Below are 22,480 nucleotides of genomic sequence, written 5' to 3'. Positions count from 1 at the left end.
TCTCATTGGAAGTAGCCTTTCTTGTGGCGATCACTTCTGCTAGATGGGTCTCAGAGCTCCGGGCCCTGACCGCCGAACCTCCATACACAGTGTTCCATAAGGATAAGGTCCAGCTCTGCTCACACCCTTCGTTCCTCCCTAAGGTGGTCTCCACCTACCGTATGGGTCAGGACATTTTCCTGATGGTGCTCTGTCCCAAGCTCCATGCATCTAGTGAGAAGCGCCGCCTCCACATTCTAGATGTGAGACGGACTCTGGCCTTTTACCTGGAACGTACAAAACCGTTCAGGAAGTTTTTGCAACTGTTCATCGCTGTGACCAAATGCATAAAGGTCAGCCGATCTCCACTCAGCAGCTCTCCAACTGGATCACTTCATATATCCATAATTGTTACGACCTGGCGGGAGTTCCCCCGCCGCCAATTGTGAGGGCACACTCAACTAGGGCGCAGGCCTCATCGGCTGCCTTTCTGGCTCATGTCCTTATTCAGGATATTTGTAGGGCTGCCACATGGTCGTCGGTCCACACGTTCACCTCTCATTATGTGATCATCTCCCAGACTAGGGAGGACGCCGGGTTTGGCAGGGCAGTGCTCCATCCCGAGTGTCTGTGAACTCCTACCCACCTCCAACAGATATAGCTTGGAATCACCTATTGTGGAATGCAAATGAGCAATCACTTGAAAAAGAAAAGTCAGTTACCTTTTCCGTAACTGGTGTTCTTTGAGACGTGTTGCTCACGTCCATTCCACATCCCGCCCTCCTTCCCCTCTATCGGAGTTGTCTGGCAAGAAGGAACTGAGGGTGGGGGGAGCTCACAGCACCCCTTATACCATGCCATAGAGGCGTCACTCCAGGGGTTGCTAGGGGTGCTCCCCTATGGGTACTGCTAAGAGAAAAACTTCCGGCACCGGTGCACGTGGTGACCATGCACACTTACTGTGGAATGGACATGAGCAACACATCTTGAAGAACACCAGTTACGGAAAAGGTAACTGTCTTTTCCTGTCTCTAGCACCCAGACACCCAGCTCCCAATGGGATCCAAATCCCAAATAAATCTGTTTTACTCTGTATAAAGCTTAAGCCATTTACAACCAATTGTTCAGCTGATGGGAGCCATCAAAATTCCAAACCACCATTAATGGCCCGCACTTTGCCTAATTACAATAGGACCTCAGAGTTATATTTCATATTTCTAGTTTCAGATACAAGAATGATACATTTATACTAATAGGATGACCACACTCAGTAGATTATAAGCTTTGTAATGACACCTTACAAGAGACCTTTTGCATGAAGCATATTCCAGTTACATTATATTCAAACTCATTAGCATATTTTCATAAAATCAGATGGAGTGTATTGTCACACATGCCACCGGGGACAGAGCAGTGCATTCATCAAAGTGGTGTCCCCATCTGATACCAGTCAAAATCACATTTGGTTTTGTCTCAGTACTGGGTAAGGGGCAGACATTACTAAAGCAGGACTGGCCTGCCTCGACTGTGGGTTCAAAGAGAAAGTTCTGCCCACATTTTTTTCTCTAATGAGGAGAAAAATGAAAGCAGCCAAGCGCCCGTGCTTGATTGCTCTGGTGATTTCCAGGCAGTCCTTCTCCTTGATCACTCATGCTAAGTAAGGCACTGCCATGGGGGCATTTTACCAAGGCAGGATGGCTTGGCAGTGGGGGTGGGATGGGGGAGCCTTTCCCATCTAGGTTGGTGGTTCCCATGCATCTGTGGTTAGCAGCGACTGAAAGTTCTTGCCCCCTGACAGCTACTTCGCCTATGGTAGCACGTTGCACTCAAGCATTTGATGGGACAGTGCCCACATCTGATCACCTGGGGCACTGAGCAGCATCCTTATGAGCAGCCTTGTCAGAGGCCACGTGTAAGCTAATGCCCTCTCATGCTTAGATGGGTCTCTGAGGTCATGGTTGGGGCATATAGGCTACAGCAGGTTGAGGGAGGCTGGAGGCACTTCTGGCCATGCTGCACCCATACTGTGAATAGCGGACTTCAGTCTCTAGGCTTGTTAGTTCCCTAGCACCAAATGCACCATAGCTGCAGCCATCTCAGTGCCCTGAGACATCCACATACGCTTCAAACGTGGCCTTTCAAAAATTAGAGACTGGCACACTTTCCTGGCCAGCTGGGCAGCAAATGGCAATCCTGGTTTTCATCAGGAGACAGTTTGAATCTGTCCTTGAAAATAAAGCTGTTTTCATGAAGATTTACCATTCTGGGCACCACGTAGGTGGCTGGTTCCTTGGGTGAGTGCACTTATTGCAGCTAGAATTTCTCCACTAAAGGAATGTGTGTCACCCTGGGGCACTGAAGTGGGTAGAAGAACCATTGCCTCACCTAACACATTGCAGATCTCAACATCATTCCGTAGGAGGCCCTCACCCAGGCACAGTCCTGAGGTGTTCTGAGAACTTCAATATGACATTTCCTTGAGTATGGACTTCGGGATTTGACACCATAAGAAACACTGGTCATTCTGGTTTCATTGTGAACTCCACTGTCACAAGATGCCCTCAGTTTTGTCACCATGCTTTGCCGAAGAAAGATCAGAGAGATGATACCACAGAACTTCAAATATCAGTGCTGTGAATTTTTGGTTTATCATGTGTTATCTTAAACAGCCAATAAACACACTTAAGAAATTCCCTGCAGAAAATCTGAATTGTTGGCCATTTTTCCCTGACAGTACTGAATTTCTTCTGATTTGAACTTTGTCTAGGGCACAGTATGACTTCCAAAATGCAGCAAAGACTTTGAAGCAGGGAATGGTGACAAGTTAATTGTTATCCTGCTACTTAGAAATGGGCTTCCTGATATCCGAATGCAGCTTGGTGCAGAGTGGGGCTGACTGCTTTTGAGATGTCCGTCATTCTTTGTGCATGCTCGTGTCTGATCATGTTTACAGCTGGTTGAGTTTGCATCTGATTCCAGGTGTCGCAGCTTACTTCCCCATCCCATGTTATTGTCACATCTCACCCCCTGGGTTGCAGTTACAAAACTATCTGTGACTGAAACTGTAATGCTTTCTGAGTGCTAAAGTCTGAGCTGTGCACTGACTGAGCCGCTCTAGAGAAGTGTGAGGTTTCCTTGTACTGTTCTGACCTGCTTTCAAAGAGGAGATTTGTCCCTAAACTAGGGCCAACTCAAAAAGGGGTTACATTAATTTCTTATTTTTTTGTGCTAAAGTAAAGGGAATAAGGTGAGATTTAAGCCCTCAGAGTTTGAAAATGTGAAAAGTGAAGAGCAGCTGCATCACTTTTGATCGCACAAGCGTTTAGAGCAACCAAAAGCCTTTTTCCCAGGGTTTCCCAGGGTTTCCCAGTCTGTCTGTTCTGTAATCATAGAATCATAGAATCATAGAATCTGAGGGTTGGAAGGGACCTCAGGAGGTCATCTAGTCCAACCCCCTGCTCAAAGCAGGACCAAACCCAACTAAATCATCCCAGCCAGGGCTTTGTCAAGCCTGACCTTAAAAACCTCTAAGGAAGGAGATTCCACTACCTCCCTAGGTAACCCATTCCAGTTCTTCACCACCCTACTAGTGAAAAAGTTTTTCCTAATATCCAACCTAAACCTCCCCCTCTGCAACTTGAGACCATTACTCCTTGTTCTGTCATCTTCTACCACTGAGAACAGTCTAGATCCATCCTCTTTGGAACCCCCTTTCAGGTAGTTGAAAGCAGCTATCAAATCCCCCCTCATTCTTCTCTTCTGCAGACTAAACAATCCCAGTTCCCTCAGCCTCTCCTCATAAGTCATGTGCTCCAGCCCCCTAATCATTTTTGTTGCCCTCCGCTGGACTCTCTCCAATTTATCCACATCCTTCTTGTAGTGTGGGGCCCAAAACTGGACACAGTACTCCAAATGAGGCCTCACCAGTGCTGAGTAGAGGGGGATGATCACATCCCTTGATCTGCTGGAAATGCCCCTACTTATACAACCCAAAATGCCATTAGCCTTCTTGGCAACAAGGGCACACTGTTGACTCATATTCAGCTTTTCATCCACCGTAACCCCTAGGTCCTTTTCTGCAGAACTGCTACCCAGCCATTCGGTCCCTAGTCTGTAGCAGTGCATGGGATTCTTCCGTCCTAAGTGCAGGACTCTGCACTTGTCCTTGTTGAACCTCATCATATTTCTTTTGGCCCAATCCTCTAATTTGTCTAGGTCCCTCTGTATCCTATCCCTACCCTCCAGCGTATCAACCACTCCTCCCAGTTTAGTGTCATCTGCAAACTTGCTAAGGGTGCAGTCCACACCATCCTCCAGATCGTTAATGAAGATATTGAACAAAACCGGCCCCAGCACCGACCCTTGGGGCACTCCACTTGATACCGGCTGCCATCTAGACATGGAACCATTGATCACTACCCGTTGAGCCCGACCATCTAGCCAGTTTTCTATCCACCTTACCGTCCATTCATCCAGCCCATACTTCTTTAACTTGCTGGCAAGAATACTGTGGGAGACTGTATCAAAAGCTTTGCTAAAATCCAGAAATAGTACATCCACTGCTTTCCCCTCATCCACAGAGCCGGTTATCTCGTCATAGAAGGCAATTAGGTTAGTCAGGCATGACTTGCCCTTGGTGAATCCATGCTGACCTAAATGAACACAGAGAGTGCACCTTTAAATGCTTCTTAACTCTCTGTTTCACAACAAGCTGTTTGGCTGGGAGGGGCTGGAGCACAAGGCTCTGGCAGAGTTTTACTCCTGCTGACTTTCATTGAGAAGCCTCCTCTGCTAAGACCAGTGCTTTCTCCTTTGGTTTTAAAGCAATGCCTTTGATGTCCTCACAGGGCACTGCAGAGGATAAGCCATTGGGGCAGCCTCTCCGTCAGCCTTGTCCTAAACATGGCAACTTTAGCCAGTTGATTAATAAGCCCAATTCCCAGGGCTCCTTGCTGATCTCCTTCAAGTGCTGTTTTCTGTTTTTTGTTTCCCCTCTGCTCCTCTCTCCAAGGTTATGAAGCTGAGGAAGCTGGCCCAGCAGGTAGCTAACTGTCGGCAGTGCCTGGAGCGCTCCACGGTCCTCATCAATCAAGCAGAACATATCCTGAAAGAGAATGACCATGCACGGTTCTTGCAGACTGCCAGGAATGTGGCTGAGAGGTGGGCTTGCTAGGTGTTACTGGCCAGCTAACTTGGGTTTGAATCCCTGGTAGAAAATGGTGCATGTGTTTTTTTGAGTGGTAGAAAAAACAGCTGTCTCAGCACAGAACCCCCCCTGGAAGTTAATTTATCTTGTGAGATTTTTCCCTCAATGCTGCCTGTTTTCTGAACCATCTTTATCTATTTACTAAGCCTCACAGCCACAGAAGTGGTGCTCACAAAGAGTACTCTTAGAATATCAGGGTTGGAAGGGGCCTCAAGAGGTCATCTAGTCCAACCCCCTGCTCAAAGCATGACTAATCCCCAGACAGATTTTTTACCCCAGATCTCTAAGTGGCCCCCTCAAGGATTGAACTCACAACCCTGGGTTTAGCAGGCCAATGCTCAAACCACTGAGCTATCCCTCCCCCCTCTTGCCAACTGCTCAAACCACTGAGCTATCCCTCCCCCCTCTTGCCAACTATCAAAGTGCTTTACAGTGGCACAGCATGCAGCATCACACAGGGCCACCAGCAAATCGTATGACAGGTACAAGGGTTTGAGACTGGCCAGTGAGAGTAATAGGTGAAACATTGAAAGAATGATGGCACTAGGGTTCATCTGCTGAATAATTACTGGTCATGGTTACCTCCCTTTCAGTTCCACTAGTAGTGGTGGTGCTGTCAGCTGCCCTCTGGGTTGAAACACCAGGGATTGAACTGAGGACCTCCAGAGCTAAACAGCACAAGCTATTACTGTATGAGCTAGAGTCAGGTTCTTTAACTAGGGCTGTAACTGACTCATAACCTCTGTGGACTGGCCATAGTGGGGAACCTATAATATTCATTCACTAGTGGGTGTAGACAGGGCCCCAGGAGATTACTGGGTATTCCAATCCAACCCTGTTTAGAGCTGACCTGCACAACTCAGTGCTGAAAGCACTGGTGGGTGCTGGTGCTCTAAGGGCTAGTCTACACTTACCTGCCGGGTCGACGCGGTGAATTCGACTTCTCGGAGTTCGAACTATCGCGTCTAATCTAGACGCGATAGTTTGAACTCCCCGCGCGCTCCGGTCGACTCCGGTACTCCACCACTGCAAACAGCAATGGCGGAGTCGACCTTGGAGCCGCGGACTTCAATCCCGTGGTGTCTGGACGGGTAAGTAGTTTGAACTAGGGTACTTCGAGTTCAGCTACGCTATTCACGTAGCTGAACTTGCGTACCCTAGTTCGACCCCCGCCCTTAGTGTAGACCTGCCCAGAGTCACACCATTGCAGCCACAAGTGGAGATGCAGCAGTGGCAAATATTAGCAGAAATGTCCTAGTGCAGACAAGGCCTGTGAGAATCTTCACTAGGGATCGTATCAGGTGTGGGGTGCCATTCACTCTGGGATGGCGAATGTCCAGCTGGGACAATGGGAGGCAAGTCGTTCAGAAGGTGAATATGAAGTGTGAATGGGAGCATGTCCTTCCTTGGAAGAACAAGCAGCGCTGTCGCTTGGTAGCCCTGTCTAGCCCAGTGTAATGTTTATGATTGTTTCAAAGAGCAAAAGGAGGATGCTTCTGTCACTAAGAACAACAACAAAAGGAAACAAAGCCACCAGGCCCTTCCCCAGGGGCTTGCTGCTTTGCTTCTCCAGAGAAGCCTGCTTTGGGTGGTGGTTTTCCTCCTGGCATGTTACATTACTGCAAGACTGTTTGCACCTTTTTAATCAGCAATCTAACTGCCGGCTGGGTTGTCCAAACACACCCTAATGTATATTGATGCTCTTTTCTTTCTTTCAGGGTCGCCATGGCAACTGCATCCTCTCAAGTGCTGATACCAGATATCAATTTTAACGATGCCTTTGAAAACTTTGCTTTAGATTTTTCCAGAGAAAAGAAACTGCTGGAGGGGCTGGATTATCTAACAGGTGTGTGCTGATCCTGCTTTCCTAACACATGCTGTAACCTTCTTTGTCCTCTCAGATGAGGTGGAAAATATTTTAATATCAATTACATTGTAAGTTGTTCTAGTCTTTTAAACTTCTTGATGCTGCGGGCAAAATCAGTACTTGGTCCTGCTAGTGAAGGCAGGGGGCTGGACTCGATGACCTTTCGGGGTCCCTTCCAGTTCTATGAGATAGGTATATCTATCTATCTATCTATATAATGGAGTGGCCCAGTCATCAGTCCTTGGGCTTTTGGTATTCAGGCATGTTCTTAGGGTGGCTGTTTCTGAAATCTGTTACAATTCTCTGCCCTTTCTGCAAAACCTCTGAGTCACGCTCTCATCCCTTGGCTTGAGTACAGCATCCTTCTCCTCGGACCCTTCCCTTCACTCACATCACTTCTGTCCAGTCAGTTGCTATGGCCATCTTCCTTCTGACCCTGTAACCACCCCATCCCACTTTAAGTCCTTCTCATGGTTCCCCTATTTCCACCCCATCCAGTTGAAATGTCTCACTTCCAAGCACCTTCACAGTTCTGTCCCTTCATATCTGCTCTCATCACATTGGCTGCTATCTCCTGCTTCCCCTTTCCCATCTCCTCTGCTCCAGTGGTGCTGACATCTGCCGCTTTGCTGAATGCTGGGAATGCCCTCTCTGAAAAAATCCCTGGAACCTCCTTCTTCAAATCCCACTTCCTGCCATGCTGCCCACAGGAAATGAGCAGCCAATAGTACATTTGAAAAAAAACATGTAATACATTCAACGTGTAATATAGTTTAGTATTTCCTCTTTGCTGCCCTTTGTATGTGTCTTGAAGCCTTAAATTGAAAGCTCTTTTGGATGGGGATCATCCAAAAGATGACTGGAAAAAAGCTAATGTAGTGCCCATCTTTAAAAAAGGGAAGAAGGAAGATCCAGGGAACTACAGGCCAGTCAGTCTCACCTCAGTCCCTGGAAAAAACATGGAACAGGTCCTCAAGGAATCAATCCTGAACCACTTAAAGGAGGGGAAAGTGATCAGGAACAGTCAGCATGGATTCACCAAGGGCAAGTCATGCCTGACTAACCTAATTGCCTTCTATGACGAGATAACCGGCTCTGTGGATGAGGGGAAAGCAGTGGATGTACTATTTCTGGACTTTAGCAAAGCTTTTGATACAGTCTCCCACAGTATTCTTGCCAGCAAGTTAAAGAAGTCTGGGCTGGATGAATGGACGGTAAGGTGGATAGAAAGCTGGCTAGATGGTCGGGCTCAACGGGTAGTGATCAATGGTTCCATGTCTAGTTGGCAGCCGGTATCAAGTGGAGTGCCCCAAGGGTCGGTGCTGGGGCCGGTTTTATTCAATATCTTCATTAACGATCTGGAGGATGGTGTGGACTGCACCCTTAGCAAGTTTGCAGATGACACTAAACTGGGAGGAGTGGTTGATACGCTGGAGGGTAGGGCTAGGATACAGAGGGACCTAGACAAATTAGAGGATTGGGCCAAAAGAAATATGATGAGGTTCAACAAGGACAAGTGCAGAGTCCTGCACTTAGGACGGAAGAATCCCATGCACTGCTACAGACTAGGGACCGAATGGCTGGGCAGCAGTTCTGCAGAAAAGGACCTAGGGGTTACGGTGGACGAAAAGCTGAATATGAGTCAACAGTGTGCCCTTGTTGCCAAGAAGGCTAACGGCATTTTGGGTTGTATAAGTAGGGGCATTTCTAGCAGATCAAGGGATGTGATCATTCCCCTCTACTCAGCACTGGTGAGGCCTCATTTGGAGTACTGTGTCCAGTTTTGGGCCCCACACTACAAGAAGGATGTGGATAAATTGGAGAGAGTCCAGCAGAGGGCAACAAAAATGATTAGGGGGCTGGAGCACATGACTTATGAGGAGAGGCTGAGGGAACTGGGATTGTTTAGTCTGCAGAAGAGAAGAATGAGGGGGGATTTGATAGCTGCTTTCAACTACCTGAAAGGGGGTTCCAAAGAGGATGGATCTATACTATTCTCAGTGGTAGAAGATGACAGAACGAGGAGTAATGGTCTCAAGTTGCAGAGGGGGAGGTTTAGGTTGGATATTAGGAAAAACTTTTTCACTAGTAGGGTGGTGAAGAACTGGAATGGGTTACCTAGGGAGGTAGTGGAATCTCCTTCCTTAGAGGTTTTTAAGGTCAGGCTTGACAAAGCCCTGGCTGGGATGATTTAGTTGGGTTTGGTCCTGCTTTGAGCAGGGGGTTGGACTAGATGACCTCCTCCTGAGGTCCCTTCCAACCCTGAGATTCTATGATTCTATGATCATGTCAACCTTTGTGTTCAGACAGCACCTAGCACATTGGGTCTCTGATCCAGATTTGGGTCTCTGGGTGTGACGGTAATACACATAATAATAAAGGGTATACCATAATGCAAGTAAATAGCAATGAAGGGCTACTCCCGTCCTGATGTGCTGCAGTCCTTTTTGACGGATTTTCTTCCACATTTGAAGAAAGTGGGGGAAACCTGCCCATGTAGTGTATGGTATCTGCAGAGGGCATAGCCTCAAGGTAGCACACAGAAAATAGCCATGCTGCCATGGCCACACTGATATGTTGAGCATGCTAGCTCCGCTCAAGCTATCATGGGTACATCTACTTGGACTGGGAATTACTTCGCCCAACTGCTGTATAGAGATACCTGTGTTTCTTTACAAGGCTACTTGAAGCCACTGAGGAGACAAATGCACCAGAGAAGCTAACTGATCTTTGGGTCCATCTATCAGATTTTCAAGCAGATAATATAGGAGGAGAAATGTCATCTGTGTCCAGAACATTTATCAGATAAAAAGGTTGTTAAAAAATCAGTGCCAACCAGAGGCGGGGCTTTAATTAGCGGCCTAAGCCTTCAATGTGACCACATTAATAAGTGGTCTCCTAGCCTTGTCCCTGATGCCCCAGCCCTTCCAGGAGCCTCCATTTTACTCCAGCAGTCACTCAACAACACATAGAATTGGTTTTTCAGTGCAGTTTCTGTGCTCCCTCCATATAGAGACTATCTCCATTATGAGGTGTCACCCAAGTGGATGTGAAAACCCCTTATTATCTCTACATTGTCATCTGTCGTCCATGCAGCACCGAATCCACCATCTGTCCGAGAGGAGCTTTGTACAGCTTCCCATGACACCATTACAGTCCATTGGATCTCGGAGGATGAGTTCAGTGTCAGCTCCTACGAGCTCCAGTACACCATCTTCACCGGCCAGGCCAACTTCATCAGTAAGTAGCCATTTGCTTGTGATGAATGCAGTGTTGCAGTGAAGAAAGTAAAGAGGGCATCACCAGGGATCACAGTCCAGTCTGGCAGAAAAGATGCCATCGGTCAATGTCAGGAAGGGTTCAAGGACTACAGTAGCATCGCAGTTCCCATATCAACTTGCCAGGAACCTTGAGAGCTGTTTAACCCCCCAAATTAGTTTTGGTTAGAAACAAAATTTTGCAAAACTCAAGCATAGGAGAAAATTTTGCTCTGTTTTTGTTTTTTGGGGGTATTTTTGGAAGTCTGGTGAAAACAGCGTGTGGTTGTGATTGCTCCCTTCCCCTACGGCATTTGCAACCCAGCCTTGCCACAAAGGGCTTATGCACGAGTGCCAACAAGTGAAACTGGCCAATCAATTTTCATTCTCCAAGTTCAGCAATACAGCAAAAGTAAACAATCAGTGTTACCGAGACAAAAGTAAATGAGGTTTCCCCTAAGGATTGCCATTTGAGAATGAAGATGGGGTTAACAAGCCAGGCATCTTGTTTTCTTAATGGGAATTTTAGCTTGACTGTCTTTTTAAAGTGTTCTCTGCATCCTGTTTGTACATGGGTTCTGTGCGGGTATCCAGTGTCTGTGGGGGATGGGGAGGAGAGCACTTTAGAGAGGATTCCCTGCAATTTTCACCTTCCTCCCTTGAGTCTCTGCACCTGGGCCACTGGTCTTTGGCTGAGGAGAGTTGCATGAGCACTTTCCACGGAGGGCGGGCTCCAGATTGACACTGTGTTCTGCCCACCCACCAGAGCCCACTCCCTGGGGACTGAATGTTTTGCCACCTCCCTAGCACCCCACTTCCTGTCAGACTGGGGCCCAAACTTGGGACCTAAACCTGGGCCTCTCACAGCTTGGTGCAAGGCACTGGGGTTGCTAACCCACAGCAGACTCTGCTGATTTACCATTAATACTGCTAACACTTTGCACTCAAACACTTATCAGTGAGGAATGGTTTACCTGCCCCACTGAGGAAGGCAAGTATCAGCCCCCTGTTATGCATGGGGAAGCTGGCATTGAGGGGAAGTCAATTGCCCAAGGCCATGTAGGTAAACAGTGGAAGAGCTGGGGTTGGAGTCTGAGTTGCTGTCTCCCATGCTCAGTCCTTTAGACGCCAGCACCCTTGGACAGTCTGTAACAAAGAACTCGCCATCCTGTTGGCTACTGATTTAATCAAAGTGCAGCGAGCTAACAGAAGTTCCTTTTCTCTCATTCCTTTTGTAAGGCCCCAGGACATATATATTCCATTGCACTGGGGCTTGGTCACTCCCCATTCTTCCCCGGCCCATGTCCTATTTGGGTAGCATAAATAAACCATGGAAGCTTTGTGCTCTGGCAGTTAGCAAGCTGGCTTGCCCAGGAGACATGGGAGTTTGGAGGAAGCTGAGGACATGTCAGAGGTTTGCTGAGGATATGTCTCAGAGCAGTAATCGAAATGATTAAGGAGCAGAGAGGAACTTTGAAGTGCAGTTTGTTAACTCTGTGCTTTGGGGGTCCAGAATTGAATTGTTTTGTGCTGCACTGAGCGTCCAACATCCTTCAGTTCACTGAAGCATCCTCAGCATTAGCAAATCTAATCTGTCTGGTGGCTGGTCATTCGGGGAGCTACCAAGAGACATGTGCATAGCAACACGCTCACATAATTCCCTAGGATTATACAAATAGGACAAAGCTGGTGCTCAGCAAGCTGCAGGCTAAAAATGAAATTTGTTTTATTTATTCCCCACAACAATACCAAGAGAAGTCTCTAGGTAATTCATTCAGAAAATGCCTGTCTTATCTAATTACTCGTCAACCCTGCTACAGGTTTGCTTGGCCAGCGATAAGATTAAAGGAACGTGGAGGGATCTTAGTGATTGAAGCCTGTCGGCACCTAATCACTTAGTAAATGGGCTGTGGTCAAATGGTGAGGAATCATCAGTGTGCGCTTCAGTTCCCACCTCATCAGCAAAGACTTGGACAGCAGTGAGTGCCGGCTCTCACATGGCAGTAGGCTCAATGCTGCAGTAGCCATGCTGTGTTAAGGGCCATCTTTACAAGGATTCCACAGGGTTGTAGCCACCCCCAGCCTTGCTGCTAGAGCAAACAGGGTGACAACTATTTTCATTTGTAACTCATCCCTAACCATCTATTCTGGGTCGTAAAATTTGGAAAGCAGCACCGCAGCCTGGCTGGGATCTCCTTGAACATGAACTCCTGGTTGTGTCCTAACCAAATATTTTGTGCTCTTGGGGTTGTTGACATATTTTATGCAATTCACCCAAACTTGTCATATTTATCCCTACCCTGTTTTTATACCCTGTTTTATGCCCAGTAATGAGAAAGAGAAGGCTTGTCCCCTCTACACATGCTAGACACACGCTGTGCTTAGATAATAATTAAATCGGAGGTTTTTTGGTTTTTTAATCTGAAAAATATTTCATAGTATATTTAACAAATGGCTCCCATGACTCAGGAAGTTCATAATGGGATACAAAGTCTTTCACGGGGTTTATTGTTATGTATTTGCATGGCACAATAGGTGGATGTGGGGCTAGTCAACTGCAGAACATGAGAGAAGGCAGGCTTGTGAATAGAAGTATTTTAAAAAGACATTTTGTGCCCCAGGACATCACTTTTTGCAGTGAATAAGGACCAAGAGTGGGGATACAGCAACAGAAAAGGGAAGAAGAGAAACCCCCCCCTAAATTCTGGGAAGGGGATGCTTCTCTTGGACACCAATGTTTTGTTGAGACAATAGATCATCTGTGCTGATTTGTTCTGAATATTTCATCTGTTACTGCTGTCCTAAACTAGAGGGTCAAGAGCTAGATATACTGTAAATATATTAGCACTGGAACAGAGGTTAATGGTGGGGAGATCAAGTCCTGCCCAAAAAGCTAGTAACCCAGAGTCTACATGGGACATTAGTACAGCACCTTAGCTTGCCATGCAGTACCTCCTGTGTGGACACTGCTACAGCGCACTGAAATGTGTGTAGTGTGCTGTGACAGACTGCTGTGTGAAGCGGGAGCATGCCATCAATGTTGTCATCATCTGATGGCTGTCCAGTGGCTAGTGTGAAATAATTTTGGGGCTCATGGTCCCACTTCATACAGCCCAGTTGTGCTGCAGTTGGAGTCAGGTGAGCAGGATGGAGCCCCTAGTGGACACTACACAAGTCACAAAACCAGGCATTACAAATGGCCCCAAGTCCCAGAGAAGCCAAGGACTGAAGAAGCCATTGAAAGATAACCCTGGAGGTGGGTGCTGGATGCCGGGGGAATGTCAACAGACTTTTCCAGCCACTGCCGCTGCAGGACCTGTTCTGAGATTGGCCCAAAATAGATTGTCCTCTACAGCTGTCAGTCCAGCACCTTTCCCCAGCATTGCAATCACATAATTTAGTTTTTTCTCTGACCTCGCCGATTTTACCCTCTAGTCTCGGACACCTGCCTCTGATTTTGGAGTACCTCGCTCACCTGCATGGTGGGGTGTGCACTAGGGTTGGTCTATTACTGTTCACCTTTGTCTCTTGTGTAACAATCTCTGCCTAGCAGCAAAGCGGTGGTTGTAGTTTTTTCCCTAGCATCTTGCAGCACCATACTAGCCTGGGTCAAACAAAATCAGACAGCACAAAGGAACATCAGAAAAGGCAAATCTGGGCTGGCTGTTCTTCTGATCAGGCTCCAGATACAGCAAGTCTGCTGTTTAAAATAAGTGTATTTACCATTTCAAAGTTTACATCTGACATTAGCTAATATTAGAACAAAACTCTAGTCACTAGTCAGAATTTCTTCAGACATCAGAAATGAGCTGAAGTCTTGGTGATAAAGCAATATGCAAATTGCCTTGGGGTTAAAATTTAACAAACGTGCTAAACATCTACTTGATTCCCCTGCCCCAAATTAAGAATACCAAACAAGGTATTGCCAGCTCTTTGCTAGCACCATTGTCATTAAGTAGACTCAGTAAATTACAGACTGAGGAGACCAGAGATTCAAAACTGTGGTTGAGATGACTTGTCTTCAGTATCTATTTACTCTTGGTCATTATTCATCTTCAGAGCTGATCAAAAACTTGATTGTAAACAAAGAAAATGTCATTCTTTTGATTTTTACAGATGTGTAGGGTAAGTGGCAAAAGCACAGAGCCTTTAAAGCCAAGGGCTATTGATTCTGCCCTCAGACACAGTGATTCGTTTCTCCAGTAGCTGGACTCATCCTCATGGCATGAGGGAATATGTGAATTTTCTCATTTTAGAACATTACCTCCCTCCCCTTTCAAATATGATGTGAAAAATTAGTACAATCTGAAGAAACAGGTACAAAGTTCCCATGACAGTTTGTGGAGTTGGTTTTGAGAGGGCTCTGGTGAAGGTCCCTCTCTTGATATCAGAAGTATTATGCATGTTCACGTGGGAAATTAAGCAATAACCACTTAGCTACATGATCCCTTTCCTCCTTCAGGAAGGTATAATGCTTGGGCAATAAGAGCCATTCATACATTTCCAGAATGTCCACATTTCTATGTAACAGAAGCACTGACCAGTGGTTTAGCACTTGCTTCTTTAGTCTCTTGAACATCTATCTAAGGCACCTCACAATTGTTAATGTCTTTACCCTGACCCACCTTTCTGAGTCAGGGCAGTGCTGTTATGCCCATTTTACAGATGGAGAACTGAGGCACAGAAAGTGACTTGTCCAGGGTCATGCAGGGGGTCTGTGGCGGAGCTGGGAATTGAACTCAGCTCCCCCAAGCTACTGTGCTAGCCATTGGACCAGCCTTCCTCTCAATAACTTGTTTTCCAGCAGATATTATTTCCTCTTCCAAGTCAGGTCATTTTAAAGCTTCCGTATATTCACATATGTTCAGGGCTGTTCTAAAGAGGATGGTGGACAATTGGTTTCCATGTCCACTGAGGGTAGGATAAGAAGGAATCAACTTAGTTTGCAGCAAGGGAGATTTAGGTTAACATTAGGAAAAACTTGGAATCCCAGTCACTGGAGGTTTTCAGGAACAGGTGAGACAAACATGTCAGGCATGGTCTAGGTTTTATTTGGCTTGCCTCAGCAGAGGCGACTGGACTCTTGAGGTACTTCCAGCACTACATTTTTATGATTCTGTACTGAATTTGTTCTCCAAAGAATCAGAATAGGTCTCTGACCTGACTATTACAGAGAAGGTATTTTTCTTCACTGTAGCTTGGACACTGAGGTCGGTGCCAAAGGCCTAGAATCTGGTCTTTTCCCCTGGTAACTGAGCTGTGTGGAGGAGGGAGGATGTGACAGGGACTGCGAGAGGAACGAGTGTCTCTGATCCAAACACTCTGTCCCAAGTTCCTCAGTGAGACTCAGCGGCGGGAAACTTTTGTCTCAAGCTATTTCTAGAGCTTCCTTTGGCTGCACGGTGATGACAAGGGGATGAGAGAAGTGTCTCCTAACACAGGGGAGAAGGAGAAACAATGTTATAAGACTCCAGCTGAGGGTGGTTAAAATGCATACTGTGTCAGGCTGGCCCATCGAGCACTCCTGCTAATAGAGAGAAGCAAAGAGTTCTTCCTCCTGTGGCAGGGTGTCCAGCCCAAAAGGCCCAGGGACCACAGTCAGTACTGAGGGGCAGGCTCTCTGCTCTGTCTCATGTGGCTGGCACAAAGGAAGCAGAATCCAACCTGTGGGAGAATCCCCTTGTGCAAGGATTCCTTGGCAGGCATAAGGCTGCTGTAGACGCCTCCTTTGCTTCCCTCCTCCCAGCATCGGTGCAAGGGTGGGGAAGGGGAGTGGCTGGACTGTGCTGTGCTTCAGCTATCCACAGCCAGTGTACAGTCCTGTGGGGGAGGGGAGGGAAGCATTGCCAGCTAGCATCCACTAGAGCAGCCCCTGGGCTCTAACCTGGGCCAGGGCAGGGCTCTAATGGCTATTGGCACTCTCAGTTTCTCCTCTCTTTCCCCCTGTGGAGCTGCGTGGGGGAGGAGATCTGTCCTTTGCTAGGCTCTGCCCCAGACTGAGGCAGAGCCAGTCGGGCTCTCCTCCTGCTCTCCATGAAGCTCCCGCAGCTGGCAGCGATGCAGGTGATAGAGCCGCCATTACTGCTCTCCTCCCTCCGCTGGGATGCAGCAGATGGCCAGCGCAGTGCATGTGAGTAGCCGCAGGAGGGAGTGGGCAGCAGGCTCTCGCTGCACTCCCAGAGCTACGCCTGAGGCTGCTGGCAGATGGTGGGAGGTAGTACCCCCTACCTCCTCCCTGTAGGGACAGGGCTGCTTCAAACACTTCAGTATAAATGTCACCATCCCTGGTTAGGGAGACATATTCAACTAGGGTGACCAGATGTCCCGATTTTATAGGGACAGTCCCAGTATTTGAGGCTTTTTTTTATATAGAAGCCTATTACCCCTGCACCCCATCCCGATTTTTCACACTTGCTATCTGGTCACCCTATATTCAACTCACCCTCAAAGGAACATTGTATTTTCAGATCAGTTGCCTTGGAGGGGCACAGCTTGGCTGGCACCCCTGCTATACTATACAGAGCTCCCATGTTATTTTCAAAACAGCTGGGATTCTCCCCCCAAAAGACTCCAATTAAATAAAAAGAGGAGAGGGGGCTAAACTCCAGGTATTACCACCGAATTACCAGCAGCTTCCCTGTTTTGTACTTATAGCTGATCCGCAATGAACTCCACCCGCGGGCAACTGGAAGAGCTCCGCAGGCCAGCTCCTCAGCTGGCGTAACTCAGTGTGACCCCTGTGCTGGTTGACTCCAGCTCTGAGTCTGCCCCAGAAATGTGCTGCTTAGGACGCAGTTAGGACTAATTCAGAAAGAAACTCCCAGTGTGTCGTTAGATGTATTTAATGAAGGCATTTCCCAGTAACAGTTGGAATGGGTACAATGCAAGTGATTTACAGCAGAAGGTTTGAACTGTCTCCTTTTGCCAATGAACTCTCCTGGCTGTGGAATCCCTTGTCTCAGCCCCTGCAGGGTACAGTGTTCAATCCTTTGGGAAGGAGCTCTTAGTTTGGCTTTTAAGCAAAAAAAAAAAAAAAGCCAAAATCTAAAATATTTTAAATCAGAAATGTTGCTGTGGTGCTTCATGTAGTTTGGGTGCCTCATGCTCTCATTCTCCTCTATAGGCTGGGATCACCATTCAGACTGCATCTCCCATGATTCAGCATGGTTCGTTCCATCATGGGAGTCCCTGGCTGTGGTGCATCATGGGAGATGTAGTCCAACTGGGGGAGGCATAGAGGAAAAGGGGATCTTTGAAGAATCAGAACTACAACTCCCATGTAGTACTTCAACTGATTATCCAAATCAAAATATTCTGGGTTCTAGGTGTGTGTTTTTTCAATGAAAAATTACAGTTTCCTACGGAATGCAGACACTTATCATGAAAACATTCATCTTGTTGAAAATCCAGTTTTCCATCAAAAAATAGTTTTGATGAAAACTTTTTGATCAACCCTCATCTTGATAAACCAACTGTAGCAGGTACAGAGAGAACAAGAATGCAGCAATGGGATTATACATCACTGGGCTCTGTCTCAAATCATGTTCCCATCAGGGGAAGGGCAGACTAGCTCACCTGCTCTGATTCTAGTTGAGGTCCCTTTCTGGTTCTCACAAACTGTTGTTGATTTTAGAGCCAAGGGAATCAACTGGCTTGTTTCTTATTTCTGGGGCAAAAGCACCAAATTCACTTCATTGGCCAGTTGGTGATCTGCAGGGCATTGAGGTATGTGGGAGGCCTGACCTATGGACTTTCATATCCCCACCCATCAGCCTCATGCAAGTGTTTCTCTGAGAGCCAAGGCTGGCTTTAGTTTCTGAAGTGACTCGGTATGGCTACACTTGCAGCTGTACAGCGCTGGGAGTTAAACCTGTCTTCGTACAGCTGAGTAGGGAAAGCGCTGCAATCTGGCCACACTGACAGCTACGAGCGCACTGTCGTGGCCACATTTGCAGCATCTGCAGAGGCATTGGGAGCAGTGCATTATGGGCAGCTAGCCCAGCATTCAAGTGACTGCAATGTGCTTTTCAAAAGAGCGGGAGGTGGAGTGTGACAGGGAGCGTGGGGGGAGAGAGAGTGGATTTTTGGAGCCAACACTGTCAGCAGCTGCTAGTTCCGACCCCCTCCCTCACCCCTCTCTCACTCACTGAAAGCAAATAGCCCTCTGTTTTTTTCCTCACAGACCAGATAAGCAGCCTTCTCGAAACAGACCCCTCCCCCCTCCCACATGCCGTACTGCTTCTCTCCTCAAGCCCCCTCTCTTCAAGCAAACACTAGCTGTGGGCGTTCCAAAGGGAGCTCATTCACAGCAAACAGTAGCTGTGTTTGTTTTTTTGATAAGCAGCTTCGGGAGCCCCGAGTTCACAACAAAACAAACAGAGGCATCACAACAAAACAAAGAGAGTTATCTTTACTTAAAAGCATTATGGGAAGGTTCCAGAGGTCAGTTACAGCGTAGTAAGATTATTCCCTGTTTACACTGGCACCCCAGCGCTGCAGCACCAGCGCTATTCTCTTTATTCCTCTCGTCGAGGTGGAGTACAACCAGCACTGTAGCCAGGGAGATACAGCGCTGTATGTGCCTTGCCAGTGTGGACAGGGAGTGAGTTACAGCGCTATAAAGCCACCACCAGCGCTGTAACTCTCAAGTGTAGCCAAGGCCTCAGAGAGTAGAAGGGCCGTCTTGTCTGCACCACATGGGAGGAAGAAAATTAATGTCAGGTTACACAGTGAAATTGAAATTCAAGTGGTCTAGCTGGTGTGTGCGGTTTCTAGGCTTTTTCCTGAATTAGTGTGTGCTTTCCGCAGAAGCATAACACTCTCAGGGAAGAGGTTTCCCAGCCACTCACCCCTTTTCAAGTAGTTTATTACATGGAACATCTGTGGCCTTAAACTCATAGACTTTAAGGTCAGAAGGGACCATTATGATCATCTAGTCTGACCTCCTGCACAATGCAGGCCACAGAATCTCACCCACCCACTCCTGTAACAAACACCTAACCTATGTCTGAGTTATTGAAGTCCTCAAATTGTGATTTGAAGACCTCAAGCTGCAGGGAATCCTCCAGCAAGTGACCCGTGCCCCATGCTGCAGAGGAAGGCAAAAAACCTCCAGGGCCTCTGCCAATCTGCCCTGGAGGAAAATTCCTTCCCGACCCCAAAAATGGTGATCAGTTAAACCCTGAGCATGTGGGCTTGAATCTTGTGCCTCTGTTACTGACCCAAGCACTGTCACAACCTATGTACTGTTAGGAGTCAAGCCTTGGCTGCAGATAAAGGAGTGCTAGTGGGTGCAAAAAAGGAAAATGCAGTGTCACAACAGAGGGAGCTTTCTAAATGAGCTTATTAAGTGCACCTTAAATATGCAGGAGGCTTCCAATGAGAATGGCAGAATTAAATCTTCAAAGCTGATATAACCTGCCTATCCAGCCATCTCTGGCATCCTTTGTGCTTTTATTAAAAGGAAAAATCCCATTAAGCTTTTCTCTTTGTAGTCAGACATCAGCTGACAATTAGCAAACTTTACCCGTTCCTCCCACTGTGTTCCAGCTGTTAGGCAGTAACTAGCCAAGAATCTCAGCGCTCTGATATTCTGGTCCACAGGGCAAACCATTTGTACAGTCACACTTGGTATTTGGCACTATACTCTTACCTCTTTGCATGCTTCCCCCGTATGGAGCGGGAACCTGCAGTAGAGATGTTTTATAGCAATGTTCCTTTGTCTGTGGCACCATCTCGCCTCCCATAAAGCAAGAGGCTGCAAATAGTAACTAATCTGGCAGTAAATTTTCAGTGTCTGGCATGGAACTTTCAACCCAAAGCTTGCTGATATTAACAAGACTTCACATCTTTTCCCCTGAACATTGTGATGAGAATGGCAGTCCTCTAGGCTAGGACTTCTCATACCGGGCGCTTGTGCATTTATACCTTCCATCAAATGTAGGGGACCTTCCATACCTTGCATTCTTCAACCAGAGTATGGGAGTTCTGATCTAACTTTGAGTCACATTCTTAAGCAGCCACCAGAGTTCATATGACCTGGATCTCCCAGTGTAGCAAGCACATTTGAACAGGCTTGGATGTGAACATTGACACATGGGTTAGAAGCTGTGAAGGATGGTGCAGCCACAAGCAGTGTGTTGAGCTGACAGAAAGCACCTAATGGGCACCAAAGGCATTAACATTAGGGCTTGTTTTATTTAAAATTTTAATTAACAGTTCAGAAGAGAGAGTAAACAGCAAGTCAATGACAATTTCAGATTAAAAAAATCAAAAGTACCCCTTCACCTGGAGTAACCCATTCAGAGACAGGTGACGAGAATATTAGAGGTCTGGAAAAACTCTCTGATGAAGAGAGATTGAAAACATTGGAATGTTTGAGAGGACACATGGTAAAGATATAAAAAATAATGGCTCATCTGGAGAAGATACGCTGTTTGTCCTTTAACATAATACAAGAACATGGGGACATTCAATTAAAGGAAATACTCACACAACACACAATTAGCCCATGGAACTCATTGCCACAAGCTATCTTTGAGACCAAGAGCTTAGTAGGATTTGGAAATTTATCTGGATAACAAGAGCATCTGGAATTAAAATAAAAAGGTTTTTTTTTTTGGTTTTTTTTTTTAAAGGCTTTGGCAGGGATATAAACCTTCATATTCAAGGCATCAGCCAACCCCTGATAGATAGGGGAATTAAGAAAAAGTTTTCCCCATGTGCAAGTCATTCCATAACTGCCCACTACAGACTTTCTCTTACCTTCCTCCAAGGCTTCTGGTGCTGGCCACTGTCTGAGACAGGATACTGGGATAGATGGATCACTCCCTATGCTTCTAAACTGGGTGGAGTTTTGAACTGCAATGAAGACGAAGAAAGAACCCCCAGGGGCCGCGGGGAAATCTGACGTGGGCAGAAAAGACGAAGATGAGTCCATTGGAAAAATTGCCTGAAATCAGTAGAAAATTGGTCACAGAACCCCGGCCATTCAACGGGCGGGGTGAACGTCTAAGGCAGCAATGCCACAAGATACCTACTGCAGGGAACTGAGTGGGCAGTGCAATTCTGGAGCTGAGAGATTACAATGAGCAATGTCAACACAAAGGCAGTGGAACGGCTCCAGGTCACAGAGGAGAGAGTTGTGGGGCTCCGGTGAGAACACAGCTGGAAAATGGCATTAGTTCTTGGACACTGCATTCAGGGCCGGCTTTAGGCCAATTCCACCAATTCCCCCGAATCGGGCCCCGCGCCTAAGAGGGCCCTGCGCCCAGTGAGAATCTCTTCCCTGGCTAGAGACCCCTTTTTAATTTTTACTCACCTGGCGGCGCTCCGGGTCTTCGGCAGCACTTCGGGGGTGGGTCCTTCGCTTGCTCTGGGTCTTCGGCAGCACTTCGGCGGCGGGTCCTTCAGTGCCGCCGAAGACCTGGAGCAAGTGAAGGACCCGCCCCCAAAGTGCCACCGAAGACTTGGAGCACTGCCCAGTGAGTACAAGCCGCACATATTATTTTACATTTTTTTTTTGTCATCCCTGTCGGGGCCCCTTCGACACTGTTCGAATTGGGCCCCGCACTTCCTAAAGCCGGCCCTGACTGCATTAATAGAAGGGTGCAGTCAGACTAGAGGAAGTACATGCAAGAGCAGCAAAAGTTCCTGGATGTTGGAGAGCTTATGAAGAAACATTATGAGAGTGTAGTTGTGCAACAATATAGGGTACACATGATAAATCTCTGAGCGTTTGAAGGCTGCAGAGCCTGAGGAAGGCAATTGGTCAGTTATTTGGGGCACAGTCTATTTTGTATCTCTTTATTGTAGCTATTTCACCTTGTGCTTAAAATAGTGATGCCCTGATTCTCTAGGTGCTTTAAACAAACATTTCAAACAAAATGTATATGGACACATGCAGCCTGTCCTCCCCTTCTTGTGATCTGAGCTAACCAGCCAGGAGCTAAAAAACAGAGCAATGACTCATACCAAGCTTTGCCCTAGTTACACCCAGGGATAGAACTGAGAGTGATGGAGCTACAGTGAGGAAAAGGAACAGTAAGGTGAATCCCAGGAAAGGCTTCCTGAGCATGAGATGTATTGGGTGGAGGGATGGGAGCAGTGTGAGTCCCCTGCTTGGGCCATTTAAAACTGGCCTGCAGGAGATACTAGAAAGTAAATTGTGGG

General features: G+C 47.1%; 1 protein-coding gene across 6 annotated transcripts in view; it reads left to right on the top strand.

The window, feature by feature from the left end:
- Positions 1 to 22,480, top strand: part of LOC123377623 (probable E3 ubiquitin-protein ligase MID2) — a 432,199-nt gene that overhangs the window by 343,231 nt on the left and 66,488 nt on the right. For 5 of the 6 annotated variants that reach the window (XM_045030745.1, XM_045030744.1, XM_045030748.1 and 2 more), the window contains exons 5-7: positions 4,991 to 5,139; positions 6,904 to 7,031; positions 10,149 to 10,292. In XM_045030745.1, the coding sequence (XP_044886680.1) occupies positions 4,991 to 5,139; positions 6,904 to 7,031; positions 10,149 to 10,292 (421 nt within the window). Of the gene's footprint in view, positions 1 to 4,990; positions 5,140 to 6,903; positions 7,032 to 10,148; positions 10,301 to 22,480 lie in introns of those variants that run through there. The other variant, XM_045030750.1, reaches the window with a different exon arrangement.

Source organism: Mauremys mutica, chromosome 9 (assembly GCF_020497125.1).
Source record: "Mauremys mutica isolate MM-2020 ecotype Southern chromosome 9, ASM2049712v1, whole genome shotgun sequence".
Classification (NCBI taxonomy): domain Eukaryota; kingdom Metazoa; phylum Chordata; order Testudines; family Geoemydidae; genus Mauremys; species Mauremys mutica.
Note: the sequence above shows the minus strand (reverse complement) of the source record. Positions and strands in the feature narration are given on the sequence as shown.